The following is a 19959-nucleotide window of genomic DNA, read 5'->3' as shown; positions in this document are numbered from 1 at the left end:
GGTCCTGAAGAATGTACTCCCATAAGCCACCCGAGATTCAGGGTGCTAGGAACGCTACCCATCAGTGAAGAATGAACGGCGAGATTGAACAGCTTCACATTAAGAAGTTATGTACTCACCATAACGTTCCATGTGAGTTGTTCCATCTCGCCTTCATTCTTACGTCTGTCCCACCATCCCCCACCTGGCCGATAGTTGACCTAGAGGCTGATCTCATCCTGGTTATTCAATCCTTTCTCTTGGGAGAGTAGTTCTCTCACAGGGATATGGTACACGCAGCAAACAAGATCTGAGGTAATTCCAGCAGTGCATCATGGGATAAGACCTTGGTCTTGAGCTACTGATAAACCTTGAGCTTTGCTAACTGCTGTGTGGGAGCCAATGGATCGACTCCAAACCCATCAGTGAAGAATGAAGGTTAGATGGAACTACTCACATGGAACGTTATGGTGAGTACATAACTTCTTATCTTGTTCTCAAGGTAGTTTCAGAGTTGTCCCAGGATCATTCCCTTAATTTTAGTTTTCTTTGTGTGGATGAAACCAGAGGAGAGATGGCACTTTACACACTGGACATTCACCAACAGTTTAGGTGTTGCCTCCATCAGATGGAAGAGTTTGAGGGTGGTCCAATCTGTCTCTCTCAGGGGAGAAAAGCATGTGGTTACCAAACAGACCCTTTAAGTGCATGTAAAAATCATTTCACTAACCACCTACTGACAAAATGCTGTGGTCTGAGCTCACACCACTAGAGAAATATCTGCTTTCAGCAATTTGCTTTGGGAGTGTTCTCCATTGCATACCTCTGTGCTGTGGCTACTTGGTCTTTGGGCACATCTCCATCAAACAATTGATGTTTTGTAGTCGTATCTCGCCTTCATTCTTACATATGGGTTCGGAGCCGGTCCTCGACTCCGACTCGGCAGATTACTAAGCTCAAAGTCTCTTAGTTGACTCGTGGCAAGGTAGGTATCCCATAGTGCACTAATAAAATCCCCAGATCTCATTTGCCGTGTCTTACGAGTTCAGAAGTGCTTCTTGCTTGGCCATGGCTAAGTTGAAAACTTTTCTTTATCGTATTTTTACTGATATTTCTTGACATATACAGCTAGTTACACTTAATATTAGTAATCGTTTTTTCATAGGTATTATAGAAGTGTTTATTGCTATTTACTTAGTTTTGAGAACTTGTTCGCCGTTCGGTCCTTGTTCTCTGTGTGGTATCCTGTGTGCTAGTTTCTGATATAGTTCATATTACTGTAGGCCCGTGTTTGTGTTAGGACCTTGTTTTTGACATTTTTCTAGATTATCGTGTGCAGTGTTTGCCTTTTCATACTTAGCCTGCTGTTTAACTTTCTGTTTTTTTGCCAGCATAGCTTCTTTCTCCTTTCCACAGCTAGGTACGTTTAAGTTAGAGGATCTAGTCCTCTGTTTAACTTTGAATCTTTTCTAACAGGGCTAGGCCCGTTTAAGTTAGAGGACCTAGTCCTCTGTCATTTCTCCTCGCTGTGCGTGTTTATTTGTTGAGGCTAGGCCTGTTTAAGTCTACCAAAAGACATTCTCTGGCACAGACTATTTTGTCTGAACCTCCTCAAAAAACATTAAAATTGGATAAAGCTTCTACCTCTTAGGCTCCACTGTCCTCAGAGCTGGTCGATGTTGCCACTGTAGTGTCAGCCCCAAGTTTTTCTGAGCAGACTACTGAAAAATTGCATCAAAGCGGGTCTAGAGAGCAATTTTTTTACAGAGATCCAGGTCGCCTACCCCCATCCAGATCCTCAAAGAGCCTTTCAGTAGAGGATGTAGAGAGAGTAGTGCTTAGACTCTTGAAGTCGTTTGCTTTGCCCAAATTGTTGTTGGCTCCGACCCAGTTGGTTCCGGAGCCATCTGAGTCCATTCTCCCTGTTTTAGTTCCTCCTCCAAGCCGAGTCGGGCCTTCGGAGCCAGAGATTTCGGTGCAGCTTGTTGTGGAACCTTCGGTTCCAGCTTCCCTTGCGTCTCTTTCGAAGCAGAGTTCTGCTCTGACACCTTTGGTGCAGTCCATGGTGTCTAGGAGCCAAAGCTCACTGATCGGCCCTGACAAGGACACTTGGACCCGAACCTCTTTGTTGCCAAGTCTTCCTCTCGGTGCGTCGGCTAGGGTGAGCTCGGACCTTACATCCATCTCTGAGCCACTCGCTTTGGAGCCGAGAACTACCTCCATTTCCTCGGAACCGGGGCTGTCTTTGGAGCCGGAGAGATTTGCGTTTAAGATGATGAGCGTGCTGTCTCGGTCGTCAGCTCTGCGCAAGGGTACCGATACTCTTCCCCCTCAAACACCGACCTCTGTCTCAGCACCTTCTCTCTCTCTTGGCAGCAGAGACCCGCAGCCTCAGGAGTCCCCGTTGGGTGGCCCCCAGTATTCCAAGACCTTCCCAGAATACTCTTCTGAGGAGCCCCCTCGGAAGAGGACATGCAAGAAGAAGCATGTAGATTCCCCGGATGAATCTTTCACCTCAGACACTGACCACGAGGAGTCTGAAGGGTCCCCCGGGTCATCCTCTGATGTCTCCTTTGTAGACATCTTAGAGATCCTGAAGCAGAGAGGCGGCTGGCCCACTGTCACCCCTTCTGATGAGGAGTCAGTGTATCTGAAGGCTTTCGGGTCTCAACCTTCAGCCTCTTGGGGGTGTCTACCTTTGATGAACTTATGGACCTAGTTAGTCGAAAGGTGTGGGAAACTCCTGATGCTGTGGAGCCAGTCCCCAGAAGACCCAACACATTTCTCTCGGGCCCAAAAGAGAGTTTTTGACCAAGGGTGTGCCTGTAGATGCCATGGTGGTGGGAGACTTCATCTGTCCATCCACCGAACAAGGAGTCTCGAATAATGGATAGATATGGGAAGCGTATTTTCTCTCGGGCCCAAAAGAGAGTTTTTGACCAAGGGTGTGCCTGTAGATGCCATGGTGGTGGGAGACTTCATCTGTCCATCCACCGAACAAGGAGTCTCGAATAATGGATAGATATGGGAAGCGTATTTTCTCTTCAGCGACTTTTACCCTCAGATTGCTGAACTATCTCACACATTTTACTAGGCTTCAGAGAGCTCTCCTAAAGGAGCTAGGAGATGCTCTTCAAGGAACATCTACTGAAGGAATCCCTGAGAATGTGACTGCTCAGTTGTCCATAAATTCCATCGTGAACTCCTCCATGAGGTGGATCTCCTATGCAGCCGATAGACCGACTAGGGCAGTGGGTTCAGGAGTGTCCCTTAGACACTCCTGGTTGCTCTTATGTAATTTTGCGGAGCCTTTCAAGTCTTCCTTTACCAACGCCCCCTTTGATGGTTCTCCTCTGTTTGGACCAAAGGTAAAAGATACACTCACCAGGTGCGAAAAAGAAGAGAAAACTCTCTCTGCCATGGGAGTACATTTTACCGTCCCTTCTAGTCCATATCCCAAAGGTCAGGTGGTAAAATGTGGTTCAAGAAGTCCTGGAGATTTTTCCTGGACACACAAGGTGATTCCTCCTTCAAAGGCAGAGGAGGAGGTGCTAATTGTAGACTTCGCCCTAGAGGCAGGGGGGGTCCGCAAAACCAGGGTGGCTGCGATTCCTTTCTAGGCCGTCCCTATCAGTGCTCCTGGTGTGGGGTCCGGCTGTACTTTTCTGGAGCCAGTCGGGGGTCGCTTATCTTTGTATCTGGAAGCCTGGCTAAACGTTACCCAAGACAAATGGGTACAAAGAATAATCACCAGAGGATACTCCATACCCTTTTTCCACCCCACACTCCCAAGAAGATCCTAGATGCTCCACCCAATCACAGGGATCAAACAACTGTAGAAGTTCAAAAGTTGCTGTCAGAGTCTTATCCAAACCGTCCCCACAGACCAGATTGGATTTGGAACTTTTTCCACATTCTTTTTAGTGCCAAAACGAACAGGGGACTAAAGGCCCATATTGGACCTCCAGCAAACTAAACAAATCCGTAAAGAAGGTCAAGTTCCAGATGGTGTCACTGCAGTCTATACTCCCCCTGTTAGGGAAAGACAATTGGATGTGCTCCATAGACCTCCAAGATGTGTACTACCACATAAAAATGCACAGAGCATCGAGGAGTCCTAGACGCTTCTGGCTGGGAGCCAGTCATTATCATTTTCGTGCTCTGCCCTTTGGTCTCACCACAGCCCCCAGGGTGTTCACCAAATGTATGGCGGTAGTGACAGCTCACCTGAGACGTCGTGGATTCCAAGTGTTTCTGTACCTGGAGGACTGGCTCCTGACTGCCACCATCAGGCACCTACTCCTACAAGCCAGAGATTCAACCATCCAGCTCTCTTTCCAGCTGGGGATTATGCTAAACTGGGAGAAGTCTGCCTTATCGCCCTCTCAATTTGTGACTTTTGTAGGCGCAGAAATAGACAGTCACCATGTTAGCTCGTCTCCCTGCAGACAGAATTCAAAACCCCAGACAGCAAATTTACAACTTACTTCCTCTACAGAAAGTCAAGGCAAAGACGGTGCTGAAACTCTTAGGACCATGGCCTCTACCATAAATCTAGTCACAATAGCCAGATTACATATCCAAATTCTTCAATGGCTTCTTTTTCCCAGTGGTGTCTCCAACAACTACCTCTATCTCATCATATTTTCATAAGAGTCTTGCAGAAAGGACCTTCATTGGTGGATTCAGCCCGATCAGCTTCCAACAGGCACTCCATTCCTCCCTCGCCAACCCATTGCCCCTGTGACCACGGATGCCTCACAGATAGGGTGGGGGGACATTATCTAGGCAGGATTGTCCAAAGCACATGGCAAGATCACGAGGCTCACCTGCATATCAGTGTCCTAGAGATGAGAGCAGTGCTTCTAAAATTGCAAGCACTTCACAACTTTCTTCCCTTGGGGACGATAGCAATCCAGTCCGACAATATGTCAGTGGTATGGTATGTAAACAAACAAGGAGGAACCAGATCTTATGTCTAGAGGCTCTTCGTGTTTGGCAGTGGGCAATATCTTCCCAATGCTTTCTAGTAGCAACGCATATCCCAGGGACAATGAATGTGATAGCCGACAAGCTCAGCAGGGCAATATTGATGCCTCACGGGTGGTCTCTGAATCAGAAAGTAGGGGAACAGATCTTCTGCAAATGGGGACAGCCTTGCTGCAATCTCTTTGCCAGCCCAACAAACACCAAATGCAGCAGCTATTTCTCCCTTATCCCCCCTCCGAGGGAGTCACTGAGAGACGCACTTGTTCACGATTGGCCCCTGGGACTCCTTTATGCATTCCCTCATTTTCTGCTCATAGCCAAAGTGATCCAGAAAGCAAAGTTCTTGGGAAGCAAAATGATTCTGATCATTCCTTACTGGCCTCGTCAGATTTTGTTCCCCTTTCTCGGATCTCATCTCCTAGACGATCCATGGACTCTGGACCCAGTTCCAGACCTCTTGACACACGTCAGGCTCCCTTCACCCCTGCCTCCACTCCCTCAACTTGACAGCGTGGCTGGTCCACTTCCATCCCTAGTCAGGCTCCATGATTTTTCACCTGCTGTGACCCATATCATTGTGTCTTCGCACAGACCAATGAAGATGATTTTTTATCTGGGCAAAAATGTAGGTCTTTACACAGCATCCATCCCTGTGGTGTTAGAATTTTAGTCTGAACTTCTCCATCAGGGATCAGCTGCTTCCACAATTAGGGTCCAACTGGCAGCGATATCAAATTTTCATTTGGGACAACATGAGCCTAATCTGATGTCCCACAGATTATGTAAAACATTCCTTAAATGTGCTACTTTGCTGAGGCCTCCTTTTCAGGAACCTGTTCCTCCGTAGCATGTAAATTTCATTCTGTCCAAACTAACTTCCCCGCCTTTTGAGCCCGCACATTCATGTTAATTGAAGTTTCTGTCCTGGAAGACTTTGTTTCTAGTAGCTATCACATCAGCTAGACTGGTATCGGAGTAGCAAGCACTGTCAAGCAAGCCTCCTTATTTGATTTTCCACAAAGACAGAGTTTGCCTTCGTACAAATCCTTCCTTCATCCCTAAAGTTTTGCTCTGACTAATTTTGAACCAAACTATCGAACTGCCTGTATTTTTCCTAATCATTCCAGCACTGCAGAGTATAAATTTCATCAACTTGATGTTCACAGGCAGTTATGGTTCTACCTCCATAGGACTAAGGAACTTAAAAATCAGATCAATTGTTCGTGTCCTTTTCTGAGACTAAAATAGGTCTGCCAGTCTCTAAGGTGACTCTTATCTAATTGGATTTCCAACTGTATTTCTTTTATTTACTCCTCCAATGGAAAGATCCTCCCGTTCAAGATTAAGGCTCATTCCACAAGATCCCTGTCCACATCTGCTGCCTTTCAAGCCAGAGTTCCAATTGACAGTATTTGTGCAGCAGCAACTTGGGCTACCTCCCATACCTTGTTACTCATTACAAACTGGAATTGACCTCCTGGGGTAGAGCCACCTTTGGTTCCACGGTACTCAGGAGTATATTCCCATGAGCCACCCAAGAAAAAGGTTTTAGGTACGCTGTCCCATATGTAAGAATGATGGCGAGACAGGACTACAGAACATAAAGAAGTTATGTACTCACCATAACATTCCATGTTTGTAGTCCATCTTGCCCTTCATTCTTACGAACCCACCCACCTACCCCCGTCCTGGAAGGATTAGTGTTGCCTTTGGTAGGGTGGAGACCTTTCACTATTGTTCTTTCTGGATAACTTTTATATGGAATATGGAACGTTATGGTGAGTACATAACTTCTTTTTTTCACCTGTGACTGACCAAACCTAGGCTATGTTTTGGGAAGTCAGTAATTTAGGATGTTATCTCGTCTGATCTTCCTACCCTGGTGGTAATTGCTTTGGATTTAACTTGGCAATGATGGAGGAGCCATGATGTTATTTGTAAAAGATACATTCTGAAATTGTATTTGAGATTTTTTTCCCATATTGAAATGCTTAATTTTGTGAAGTATAAAGTCTCTGACTATACATCAGAATGATGCCTTAAAATTTAAGATCTGATTGTCAGTTTTCATTCATTCCTCAACTAATGGGATCTGATCCTATCCTCTGAGCCGACTTGGCCATTTTACTAGCTTGTGGCCACCAGCAAACTCCTTCCCTACCCATAATTCACCACCCCTAACATCCCTCAGATCTCATTTGCCACTTCAGCATTTAGATGTGATTGCTTCAGCTCTCAAGTTTTCAGTGAGAGATGAGTTAATTTTTTCATACTTTCTTTCTAAAAAAAACTTCTACAAACAACTATTTCTTTAATATTTTGTCTTCATTTTTCCTCTTGTCGTTTCTTCGTTCTCTCTCTTATCACTTTGTCATGGGTAGACCTAACTCCTTCCCTTTACCCTTTTTTTACATGTATTGTAATGTTTATAATTACCATTGTTCGTATTTTCCAAGTTTTTTTCTTTTAGTTCTTAAATAACATTGCTGGTATTTTCCTTTTTTACCTAATTAACAAAAAAAAGAGGGGGTTTACTTTAGCTCTTCTCTCTCAACTACAAAAATGTCTGAGAAATGTCCAGCAGGTTTTTAAAAAGTGACGTGTGGCACAAGTTGCCTTTGTCTGATGCCCGCAATCTTTGTGTGTATAGTTTAGGGTCAGAATACTTGCAACAAGACGTAGTATTTGTCATGGGTTTAATCCCCCAAGCTTTAGCAGACAGGAAAAATAAGCTGATTTTTAAAAGGATTACTGCCATCTTTTTCTGAAGCCATTGCTGGGGTTCACTCCCCCAAATATAGATCTAAAGACCTGTCAAAAAGGTCTAGATCCTCAGATTCTGTAGTCTGTACCTCTTCTGAACCAAAAAGAAAGAGACTGGATCCAAAGCTACTTTAGATCTGACCACACATACTTGGATCCGACCAAACATATTTCTGATCCTGTGTCCTCTGATCTGCAGCCTTTTACCAAGGACTACCAATTCACCAAGCCTGGATCCGGTTTCTTCCAGGGTGCCATCTACCCTTTTAGAGAGGCACTCAGAATTGATGTCCCTGATATCCTCTCATTCCTCCAGGAGTTTCACGGAAGCAGATGTGGAGAGGATGATAAAATTTGTCATGGAGCAAATTCAGAAGGGAGTTCTCACATTTCCTACCCCTTTAGGTCAGGAAGTCCATACATCTACCACTCCACCGATTTATAGCTCCTTCTGTAATTCAACCTGTTTTAGAGCCCTTGGATCCAAACATTGTGGATCCGTCTGGTTCAGATCCGAAGAGAACATCATCTTTGGATCTGACTACTGCTCGGAGTGCACTGGCTTCAGTGTTTTTGGAGCTAGGTGGCTGTTGGAGCTGAAACTTCCCTGTCAGATCCGAGAGGGTGAGGTTGACTGAGCTTTCTGAGCTGTCTCTTCATGAAGCTTCAGCACTGGACAGCTTGGCTCCGACTTCCTCCTCCTGGTGAATTGCTCTTGGGGGCAGAGGAAGGTGACGAGACAGAGTCACTTTCCTGGGTCCGTTGGCATCTCCCCTGAGTGGTCTTCCTTTGAGGTAGTGAAGAGTGTTGCCTGCTCCGGCAGGTCAGATAGGTCCTTTCACCTCTACTTCTCAGATGACTTTGCACTGTGATCCTCAACATTCTACCACACAGGAACAGCCAGCTCAAAGGTTTCAGTCTGTCCAGCAGGGTATTTTGCTATCTTGTTTCTCCAGACCACCCAACTGACGAAGTCCTTAGGAAGGCACTTGGACTCTCCTCCGGAGTCTGTCACTGAGGATACTGATCTTAATGAAGGGGAGGGTCCACAAAGTTACCACCCGATGACATTTTATTTAGAGACATTCTTTTGATACTAAAGCAAAAGAGTGGCTGGTCTTCCCAAGGCCCTTTTCCTGAGGCACCATTGTTTCTGAAAGCATTTAGTATCGGTCCTTCTACCTCCTGGGTTACTCTGTCAGCCGATGAACTTAAGTTTTATCTCCAAGCAGTCTTGGAAGGTACTTGACTGAGCCAATCCCTAAGAGACCAGTCAGATTCTGGTGTCACCAGTAGGCTGGTAATGTTGGAGTAAAGGGGTTCCAGTACATGTCATGGTTGTGGCAGTAGGTACAACCATGACATGGTTGTGGCAGTAGCTACAAAAAGGAACTTCTCAAACAGAGTTCAACTGTCCATCCTCCTAATAGAGAGTCCAGGGCGATAAACAGATTTGGGAAGCGTGTTTATGATCACTGAACTATTTAGCACATTTTGCAAAACTACAAAGAGATCTGATTTAAAGAGTTATCCAAATCTGTTTCTGGAACCGGAACTGCTGAAGCTTCGTTCTCTGTAGTCTCTGTTGGCTACCCTACAGGCAATATCCAATTCGTCCATGAGGCTCATCTCGCATGCTGCAGGAGGTGCATCAAGGGCTGCAGGTTCAGGCATTTCCATCAGGAAGCATTCCTGTATGCACCTGTGAGATTTTGAGGAGCCCTTCGTCATTGTTTGTCAGTGCTTCCTTTGACAGCACTTCTTTATTTGGCTGTACAGTAAAGAACACACTCTCCAGATGTGAGAAAGATGGAAATACCTTCTCTGTAGTCTCTATAAGGATGTTTTCCAGGGATCAAAGGGAAGGTCAAAAAATGTGTTGCAGAAAATCTCTGGGTCCTTTCCAGGACATGTGTGGAGTTGGTTCTTCCTGGGGGGGGGGGGTGATAATGGAAGACTACACCCCCCGTGGCAGAGGAGGCCTGCAAAACAGGGGGTCTAGAGATTCTTTTTCCAACAGACCCTTTCAGTGCTCCTGAATGGAGGCCCAATTGCCTACCTCTGGAGCAGTTGGGGGTCACTTTTCTCGGCACCTGGGAACCTGGCTAAGTATAACAAAAAACAGTTGGGAGCAGAGAATTATTTCCAAAAGTTACATAATTCCCTTTTCCCCTATCCCCTCTGTTATCCAGAAAATTTCCCAGTGTTCCATCCAATCGGAGGAAAGCAGCAGCACTAGAAATCCAAACGCTGCTAGAAGAGTTATCCAAGTGGTTCCACCAGACCAGATAGAATCCGGAACTTGCTCAAGATTCGTTTTAGTGCCAAAGAAAACAAGGGACTGGAGACTGGTTTTGAATCTCCGTGTATTGAACAAGTCTGCTCAACACAGAAAATTCCAGGTGGTCACGGTTCAGTCCATTTTGCCCTTTCTGGGCAAGACTGGATGTGCTCTATAGACCTTCAGGATGCTTACCATCACATAAAGATGAATAGATGATCCAGAAGGTACTTGTGCTTCTGGCTTTGAGCCAGTCACTATCATTTCAGAGTACTGCCCTGTGGCCTTACCTCAGCCCCCAGGATGTTCACCATGTGCATGGCAGTGGCTGCAGGCCACTTGAGACTGCAAGGATTCCGGGTGTTGCTATACTTAGACGACTGGCTCATTACCACTCCAACCATGCATTGACTGATAGAATCTCAGGATCAGGTGTTGCAGATGTGTTTGCATTTGGGAACTACCATAAATTACAACAAGTCTCCATCTGCAACCAACCCAGACTTTAGAATTCATAGGAACAGTGTTCAAACAGTATCTATGGTAGCTTCTCTTCCTCTATCGAGAGTGAAAACAATAAGGACTGAGGTCAGGAAAATTTGCAGTACCAGAATTTCAGCTAAATTGTGATTCTGCAAGCCCTAGGATCAGTGTTAGCAGCAGTAACTTTAGTCCTTTTAGCAAGATTCCCCATGAAAATTCTTCAGTTGATGCTAGCAACACAATTGTCAATGCTTTCTCAGCCCATGTCTGTGAAGATGAGTAACTCTGGTATGCAAACAGTGCCTTTCCTTCCTGGTGGATGCAGTCAGAACAGCTGTTACAAGGTTGTCCATTCATCCTCAGTCATCCCAAGGCCATAGTGACCACGGACACTTCCCAGATTGGGTGGGGGAGCACTTCCTGGGGAAAAAGCCCAACACGTCCCCTGTAGGCAATTGCAGTCCAGACAGACTACATATCAGTAGTCTGGTACATCAATATGCAAGGGGGATCCGATCTTATCTCCTGTGTAGAGTGTGGCAATGGGCAGTATCTTCCAACCACTTTCTAATAGCAATGCACATTCTGGGAAGTCCATCGTGATAGCAGACAAACTGAACAGATCCATCTTGCTACCTCACAAGTGGTCTCTCAACAACAAAGTGACGGAAATGATTTTCAGTCGGTGGGGAAAGACTTGCTGCGATCTGACTGATGCTCTGTTCCATGATTGGCTCCCGGTCTTTTGTATGCTTATCCACCAACTCCCCAAATTCCTTCAGAAAGCAGCCTGGTTGAAGAGCAAAGTCATCCTCATTGCACCTTACTGGCCTTGGCAGATTTGTTCTCCTGCCTTTGGCCTAATCTATTATACCCACTGTGGATTCTTGATCCAATTCCAGGCCTTCTGTTCCACCTGACCAGCATGGTTCACCCGGATATCTCAGATCTCAAACTAACAACATGGTATCTCCAATTCCTTTAATAGCAACACAACCAATGCTTTCTTCCACTGTTCGTTCCGTACTTTTATCTTCTCATAAACCTTCTGCTGGGAAACTCTACAGGAGTAAATGGAGACTGTTTTGTTTATTGGGCAGAACAGAACTGGATAAGACCCCCTTCTCTGCTCCAGTTCATTCTGTTCTAGAAGTTTTATGAAGTTTAATAGTTTACAAACTAGCACCATCATCAAAGTTCAACTCACAGCAATCTTTAACTTTCATGTGGGATTTCAAAATTCTTCCCCTCCTCTAAACTATGCAAAGCATTTTTGAAAGGTACTCTTCTGCTAAGCCCTGGCCGTGGTGGTGTTGTGTTTAGTGTCGCCCTCACAGCAAGAGGTTCTTCAGTTTGATTTTCGGCTGGAGTTCCTTCTGTGCGGAGTCTGCATGGCCTCCCTGCAGCTGGGTGAGCTTTAAAGACATGCAGGTAGGTGCGTGTGGGTGTGCCTTCCGTGAAGGTTGGGCATCGGGCTGGCAACTTGGCACCATAAAAATCTGCTGCCAGTGAATCTGAGGACCGGTGCTCCTCTGTGGCGACTCCTAACCAGGAAAAGCAGAAACACATTGCTTTACTCTTCTGCTAAGTCCTCTGTATAAAGACCCCATGCCACCATAGGATTTAAACTTGGTACTGCAAGCCTTAATAGTCTCTCCCTTTGTACTTGTAGTTAATACATATTTGACCTAGAAACTGTCTTTTTTTTTTTAATAATAATTGCGTCTGCTAGAAGAATTTCAGAACTTCAAACATTATCTTCTACTAAGTCCCCATATTTGATCTTTTATAAGGATGGAGTCACGTTACGTACCAATGCTTCCTTCCTAAGGTGGTCTTAGAATCCAAAATTAACCAGTCCATTAACTTGCCAGTATTTTTCCCCACAATATACAAATGGAATATATGCTGCACTTGTTGGATGTTCGTTGACAATTACATTTCTACGTAGACAGAACAAAAAAGGTTAGAAAGACGGATCAGTTATTAGTTTCCTTTACATATAATAAATTGGGCAAATCTGTTACAAAGGTAACTCTAGCTAAATATCTGACAAATTGTATCTCCTTTATAACAAATTGAATCTTCCCTTACCAAAACCATTAAAGGCTCATTCAGCCAGATCTATGGCAACTTCTGCTGTATTCCAGTCTAGAGTTTCTATGGACGATGCATGTGGAGCTGCATCTTGGTCAGATTCTCATACCTTTATCACTTCTTATTACAGACTAGATTTGATCTCTTGGAGAAAAGCAGCTTTTGGCTCAACCATACTCTGGAGCATCCTTCTTTAGAGTCCACCCAGGAATTTTTGTAGCTGGGTACTGTGTCCCATTACTTGAGGAGTTAATGAAAATGGGCAGCATCCATTCTCATTCTTGTTAAACTCCCCACCTACCATCCACCTCCATATTTCATAACCGACTTCTGCAGGAATGACTTGCTTCAGGACACCTGTGTCCTTTGTATTGAACTCCAGTTATGCTATTCCTTTTACAGGCTTCCTGTCGAGCTGTATTCAAGATCTGAGGGATGTTGAGGGTGGTGCATTATCGGTAGGGAAGGCGCTTGATAGTTTGGTGTCCACAAGCTAGTAAACGGCTGATTCAGATCCTAGTATTTAATCCAATCCCATTGGTTCAGGAAGAATGAAAATGGAGAACACAAATGTTATGGTAAGTACATAACGTTTTTGTTTAAGCGGTACTTGCTCTGATATCTGCCTACATTTGATGTGTTTTGTGGTTTTTACGGTTTACTTTAGATCTTGCCTGTTTATTGAATCTGACAAATACTTGCTGCCCATGAAGGAAGTCTGTGCACATTATGGAAACTGTTGATGACCTTTTTGTAGTTCTGAGATTTCTTGCTGGTAAATTATGGGTTAGGAAGTGCCTTTCTAAGGAGTAAAAATGCAGATTGTCTGAAATGCATGTATGTAGGTTTAACTGTACTTTTATGCATGCTAGTGGTCCAAGATGTGACCATGATTGCACAAAGGAAAGTGAGATTTTTTAGACTTGAGTCTGTGTGTTACTCATTACCTCTAGGACTTAGACACGCAAGACTTACCTCAGCTGTGAGAGCTCCCCCATATACCTGTAGTCCACTGCAAAGGACCCTTCTACAGATCTCTCTATGCTAGTAAGTCAAGCTACTAAGGAAAACTGCTCAGGCTACCACACTTGTACTCTCTCTCCCTAATAGTATCTCCTTTGTTGCTACCCCAATCCACATTTGGTTAGATACATCTACTCCAGGAGTTCTGTGCCTGTGGAACTTTTCTATGTGGATGGCATTTGTGTTAGTGCAGCACATGTGGTCTTGTCTCTCTAAACATGTATAAGTCAGTCTTCTTTCTCTAATATTGGTGTTGCTGGCACTTCTAATTTTTTTTTCATCATGTTCTGTCTAGATTTTGGTCCTGACGCAACCAATAGTCAGTCCTGTGATGGGTTTGATATCCCTCTGTGATGGACAGAGGCAGTCAGTAAAACACCACCTATATCAAATTTGTGGGTCACATTTGGGTTGCACTCCTAGGCTTATAAGGGCCCAAGTGGTCATTAGCCAGGCATACACCTGTGAACTTGTATCAGTGGATCTGTTGAGGTTGACCGCATTCCCTGTTTCAGGCCCACCACTTAACAGCAGAGATTGATGTCTCAGGATTAAATCATTACTGTCTGCTTTGGGCCTGCTCATTCCATCCTTGGGGTCAGTCTTTTTTCAGTCAACATTGCGACTCTTCTCTGACTTATGTCCTTTTGGACTTTGGCAGTTGGGGTGGAGGCTGGTTTGAACTTTGATTCCTCAATATCTGGCGCTTTGACTTGATAGGACTTTGGTGCCAGCTCCAGTGATGCAGGCTTCACTGCTTGTGTTCCCTTTATATAGTTACACACGCACACCTTGACTGCCACTTGTCCGTTGGGAACAGATTTGCTTGCCTTGTACCCCACCCACTCCCCCACTTCAACAGTTTTAGGCACCTGCAACTGGGAGGCCTGATCCAGTGGTTATTAGCTTGTCTGAATGTTCTGTGCTTTCTCAGCTTCAAGGTTTTCCTGTCCGAGAGCATTCAGGAAGAGCAGGTTCTAGAGGAATTATCTGGTCTTACCTCCTCATTCTCCCACTGTGGATGTAGAAGAGGATCGAGAGGCTACATTACCAAATGACCCCAAGTTTTGGGATGTATTCTGATCAAGGCCAAAGCAGGATTGACCCTTTACAGCTCCTGGGAAGTCCATCGTGATAGCAGACAAACTGAACAGATCCATCTTGCTACCTCACAAGTGGTCTCTCAACAACAAAGTGACGGAAATGATTTTCAGTCGGTGGGGAAAGACTTGCTGCGATCTGACTGATGCTCTGTTCCATGATTGGCTCCCGGTCTTTTGTATGCTTATCCACCAACTCCCCCAATTCCCAAATTCCTTCAGAAAGCAGCCTGGTTGAAGAGCAAAGTCATCCTCATTGCACCTTACTGGCCTTGGCAGATTTGTTCTCCTGCCTTTGGCCTCGTCTATTATACCCACTGTGGATTCTTGATCCAATTCCAGGCCTTCTGTCCCACCTGACCAGCATGGTTCACCCGGATATCTCAGATCTCAAACTAACAACATGGTATCTCCAATTCCTTTAATAGCAACACAACCAATGCTTTCTTCCACTGTTCGTTCCGTACTTTTATCTTCTCATAAACCTTCTGCTGGGAAACTCTACAGGAGTAAATGGAGACTGTTTTGTTTATTGGGCAGAACAGAACTGGATAAGACCCCCTTCTCTGCTCCAGTTCATTCTGTTCTAGAAGTTTTGCGAGTTTAATAGTTTACAAACTAGCACCATCATCAAAGTTCAACTCACAGCAATCTTTAACTTTCATGTGGGATTTCAAAATTCTTCCCCTCCTCTAAACTATGCAAAGCATTTTTGAAAGGTACTCTTCTGCTAAGCCCTGGCCGTGGTGGTGCTGTGTTTAGTGTCGCCCTCACAGCAAGAGGTTCTTCAGTTTGATTTTCGGCTGGAGTTCCTTCTGTGCGGAGTCTGCATGGCCTCCCTGCAGCTGGGTGAGCTTTAAAGACATGCAGGTAGGTGCGTGTGGGTGTGCCTTCTGTGAAGGTTGGGCGTCGGGCTGGCAACTTGGCACCATAAAAATCTGCTGCCAGTGAATCTGAGGACCGGTGCTCCACTGTGGCGACTCCTAACCAGGAAAAGCAGAAACACATTGCTTTACTCTTCTGCTAAGTCCTCTGTATAAAGACCCCATGCCACCATAGGATTTAAAGTTGGTACTGCAAGCCTTAATAGTCTCTCCCTTTGTACTTGCAGTTAATACATATTTGACCTAGAAACTGTCTTTTTTTTTTTTAATAATAATTGCATCTGCTAGAAGAATTTCAGAACTTCAAACATTATCTTCTACTAAGTCCCCATATTTGATCTTTTATAAGGATGGAGTCACGTTACGTACCAATGCTTCCTTCCTAAGGTGGTCTTAGAATCCAAAATTAACCAGTCCATTAACTTGCCAGTATTTTTCCCCACAATATACAAATGGAATATATGCTGCACTTATTGGATGTTCGTTGACAATTACATTTCTACGTAGACAGAACAAAAAAGGTTAGAAAGACGGATCAGTTATTAGTTTCCTTTACATATAATAAATTGGGCAAATCTATTACAAAGGTAACTCTAGCTAAATATCTGACAAATTGCATCTCCTTTATAACAAATTGAATCTCCCCTTACCAAAACCATTAAAGGCTCATTCAGCCAGATCTATGGCAACTTCTGCTGTATTCCAGTCTAGAGTTTCTATGGACGATGCATGTGGAGCTGCATCTTGGTCAAATTCTCATACCTTTATCACTTCTTATTACAGACTAGATTTGATCTCTTGGAGAAAAGCAGCTTTTGGCTCAACTATACTCTGGAGCATCCTTCTTTAGAGTCCACCCAGGAATTTTTGTAGCTGGGTACTATGTCCCATTACTTGAGGAATTAATGAAAATGGACAGCATCCATTCTCATTCTTCTTAAACTCCCCACCTACCATCCACCTCCATATTTCATAACTGACTTCTGGAGGAATGACTTGCTTCAGGACACCTGTGTCCTTTGTATTGAACTCCAGTTATGCTATTCCTTTTATAGGCTTCCTGTCAAGCTGTATTCAAGATCTGAGGGATGTTGAAGGTGGTGCATTATCGGTAGGGAAGGCGCTTGATAGTTTGTTGGTGGCCACAAGCTAGTAAACGGCTGATTCAGATCCTAGTATTTGATCCAATCCCATTAGTTCAGGAAGAATGAAAATGAAGAACACAAACGTTATGGTAAGTACATAACGTTTTTGTTTAAGTGGTACTTGCTCTGATGATATCTGCCTAGATTTGATGTGTTTTGTGTTTTTTACGGTTTACTTTAGATCTTGCCTGTTTATTGAATCTGACAAATACTTGCTGACCATGAAGGAAGTCTGTGCACATTATGGAAACTGTTGATGACCTCTTTGTAGTTCTGAGATTTCTTGCTGGTAAATTATGGGTTAGGAAGTGCCTTTCTAAGGAGTAAAAATACAGATTGTCTGAAATGCATGTATGTAGGTTTAACTGTACTTTTATGCATGCTAATGGTCCAAGATGTGACCATGATTGCACAAAGGAAAGTGAGATTTTTTAGACTGAGTCTGTGTCTTACATCCTCATTACCTCTAGGACTTAGACACGCAAGACTTACCTCAGCTGTGAGAGCTCCCCCATATACCTGTAGTCCACTGCAAAGGACCCTTCTACAGATCTCTCTATGCTAGTAAGTCAAGCTACTAAGGAAAACTGCTCAGGCTACCACACTTGTACTCTATCTCCTTTGTTGCTACCCCAATCCACATTTGGTTAGATACATCTACTCCAGGAGTTCTGTGCCTGTGGAACTTTACTATGTGGATGGCATTTGTGTTAGTGCAGCACATGTGGTCTTGTCTGTCTAAACATGTATAAGTTAGTCAATCTTCTTTCTCTAATATTGGTGTTGCTGGCACTTCTAATTTTTTTTTCATCATGTTCTGTCTAGATTTTGGTCCTGATGCAACCAATAGTCCTGTGATGGGTTTGATATCCCTCTGTGATGGACAGAGGCAGTCAGTAAAACACCACCTACATTACATTTGGGTTGCACTCCTAGGCTTATAAGGGCCCAAGTGGTCATTAGCCAGGCATACACCTGTGAACTTATATCAGTGGATCTGTTGAGGTTGACCGCATTCCCTGTTTCAGGCCCACCACTTAACAGCAGAGATTGATGTCTCAGGATTAAATCATTACTGTCTGCTTTGGGCCTGCTCATTCCATCCTTGGGGTCAGTCATTGAGACTCTTCTCTGAGTTATGTCCTTTTGGACTTTGGCAGTTGGGGTGGAGGCTGGTTTGAACTTTGATTCCTCAATATCTGGCGCTTTGACTTGATAGGACTTTGGTGCCAGCTCCAGTGATGCAGGCTTCACTGCTTGTGTTCTCTTTATATAGTTACACACGCACACCTTGACTGCCACTTTTCCGTTGGGAACAGATTTGCTTGCCTTGTACCCCACCCACTCCCCCACTTCAACAGTTTTAGGCACCTGCAACTGGGAGGCCTGATCCAGTGGTTATTAGCTTGTCTGAATGTTCTGTGCTTTCTCAGCTTCAAGGTCTTCCTGTCCGAGAACATTCGGGAAGAGCAGGTTCTAGAGGAATTATCTGGTCTTACCTCCTCAGTCTCCCACTGTGGATGTAGAAGAGGATAGAGAGGCTGCATTACCAAATGACCCCAAGTTTTGGGATGTATTCTGATCAAGGCCAAAGCAGGATTGACCCTTTACAGCTCCTCTTCATCTGTCATCTCTGCTTATACTGAAAGAGCTTTCAGTAATCCCCTTGGATGGTCCCTCAGCTGCTACAAGGTATAGTTGGCATGGGATAACTCTGACATAGTGGTGTCTGTTCCAAAGAGGTCAGAAAGCATCCTTCAGCTTCCTAAAGACTAGAAATGCTCCAGCTGGTACTCCCTGAAGGCTGATTTACATCATGGCCTTGGCTGCACTGACTAAGGTACTTACCCTTCTTTCCACTTTTTGTATCTTAATGGTATGGCTTAGTGTTATGGTACCCAAGAGCATTTGGATTGTTTGGTACTTTTCTACTATTTAGTGTTTTCCCACAAGGCATAAGGAGGTGTTACTTAACAAAGGTTTATTAGGTGAAGAAATTTTGAACCTTTATTGGACTGCTTGTTATATACAGATGTATGAAAATGGATGGTTGTGAGTGAGGTCCCTAAAGAAAACAGCTGGACCTGAAAAGGATCAGTGATATGCTGCGTGATTTATTTGCAGGCAGCCATATGGCTTCAGAGTCTGATTTCCAGTGTGCAGATAGTTTAGGAGAAGGCATGTATCCATCCACAGTGTCATCAGTGTATTGTCTTGGTACCTGAGCTACTTCAGGAGTGCCTAGGACATATTTACGATTGGTTTGTTTCACAGAAAATGCTCCATCACTCAGTGGACGGACTACATATTAGTCATCCCACTGGATGATAATACTGTGAATTTAAAGTACTTTTGACCCATCATTATGCTAGGTTTTATGAACTATAAGTACATGTGTATATAAAATCCCTTGGCCTTACTGGTGAGGCCATATGACTCACTGAAATGAATGGGGCTTACATGATATATATGATGTTGCATAAAAGTGAACTGTTGGCTTTGTAATAGACTTTTAATTTCTCCAAATGTTTATGGTTTTAATACTGTGGCAAGAATGGACCCCATTCCTGAATCTGGATAAAATTAAAGTTAATGAGATTATCATTGCTTAAGTCTTTGTTTGCCAAGAGTGCTCTTGTCAACATGTGCACTGAAGCAAGAATCTCCTTTTGCAGTTCATATGGAGTTTATATGCATTGGTAGCATATTTTAGCATGCTTAAATTCTTCTTACTAGTACTGTTGCTCCTACTACTAGTCTCTGTGCTACTCTTCTTGTAGGTTTAGATTGGGAAGACATTTCAGATTGTGTAACTTGGATGACACCTTACTTCAAAACTGTACAAGGGAGAGAAGCAGTAAAACTAAATAACTCCAAGAAGATCCCAGAAGAAGACAAGCACAACATCCAGACTCACACAAACTACATGGAGATGATGGTATGATACATTTCTACTGAAAATGCTTGATCTAAAAAGGCTAAAACTGTTTGAAGCTCAAGTCACAATGGATTACATTGAAAAATTACTAGAACAGACTAATGCAAACTAGGCGCAAATTAAAATGACATCATTTAGATCTAGAGTGGTATCATATGACTAGAACATCTGTGTAACCTTTAAGCAGTGGTTTGATTTTGTACTGCCAGATTACATGTTTGAATGTATTTTGTTGGTTCTGTGTTTTAACTTCATTCATATTCCAAGTGAGATTTGT

General features: G+C 44.0%; 1 protein-coding gene across 2 annotated transcripts in view; it reads left to right on the top strand.

The window, feature by feature from the left end:
- Positions 1-19959, top strand: part of CCNE2 (cyclin E2) — a 123565-nt gene that overhangs the window by 65390 nt on the left and 38216 nt on the right. For both annotated transcript variants that reach the window (XM_044066570.1, XM_044066571.1), the window contains exon 11: positions 19525-19682. In XM_044066570.1, the coding sequence (XP_043922505.1) occupies positions 19525-19682 (158 nt within the window). The remainder of the gene's footprint in view (positions 1-19524; positions 19683-19959) is intronic.

Source organism: Protopterus annectens, chromosome 3.part1 (assembly GCF_019279795.1).
Source record: "Protopterus annectens isolate FY-2018-M chromosome 3.part1, PAN1.0, whole genome shotgun sequence".
Classification (NCBI taxonomy): Eukaryota; Metazoa; Chordata; order Ceratodontiformes; family Protopteridae; genus Protopterus; species Protopterus annectens.
This window is presented reverse-complemented; position numbering and strand designations above follow the sequence as displayed.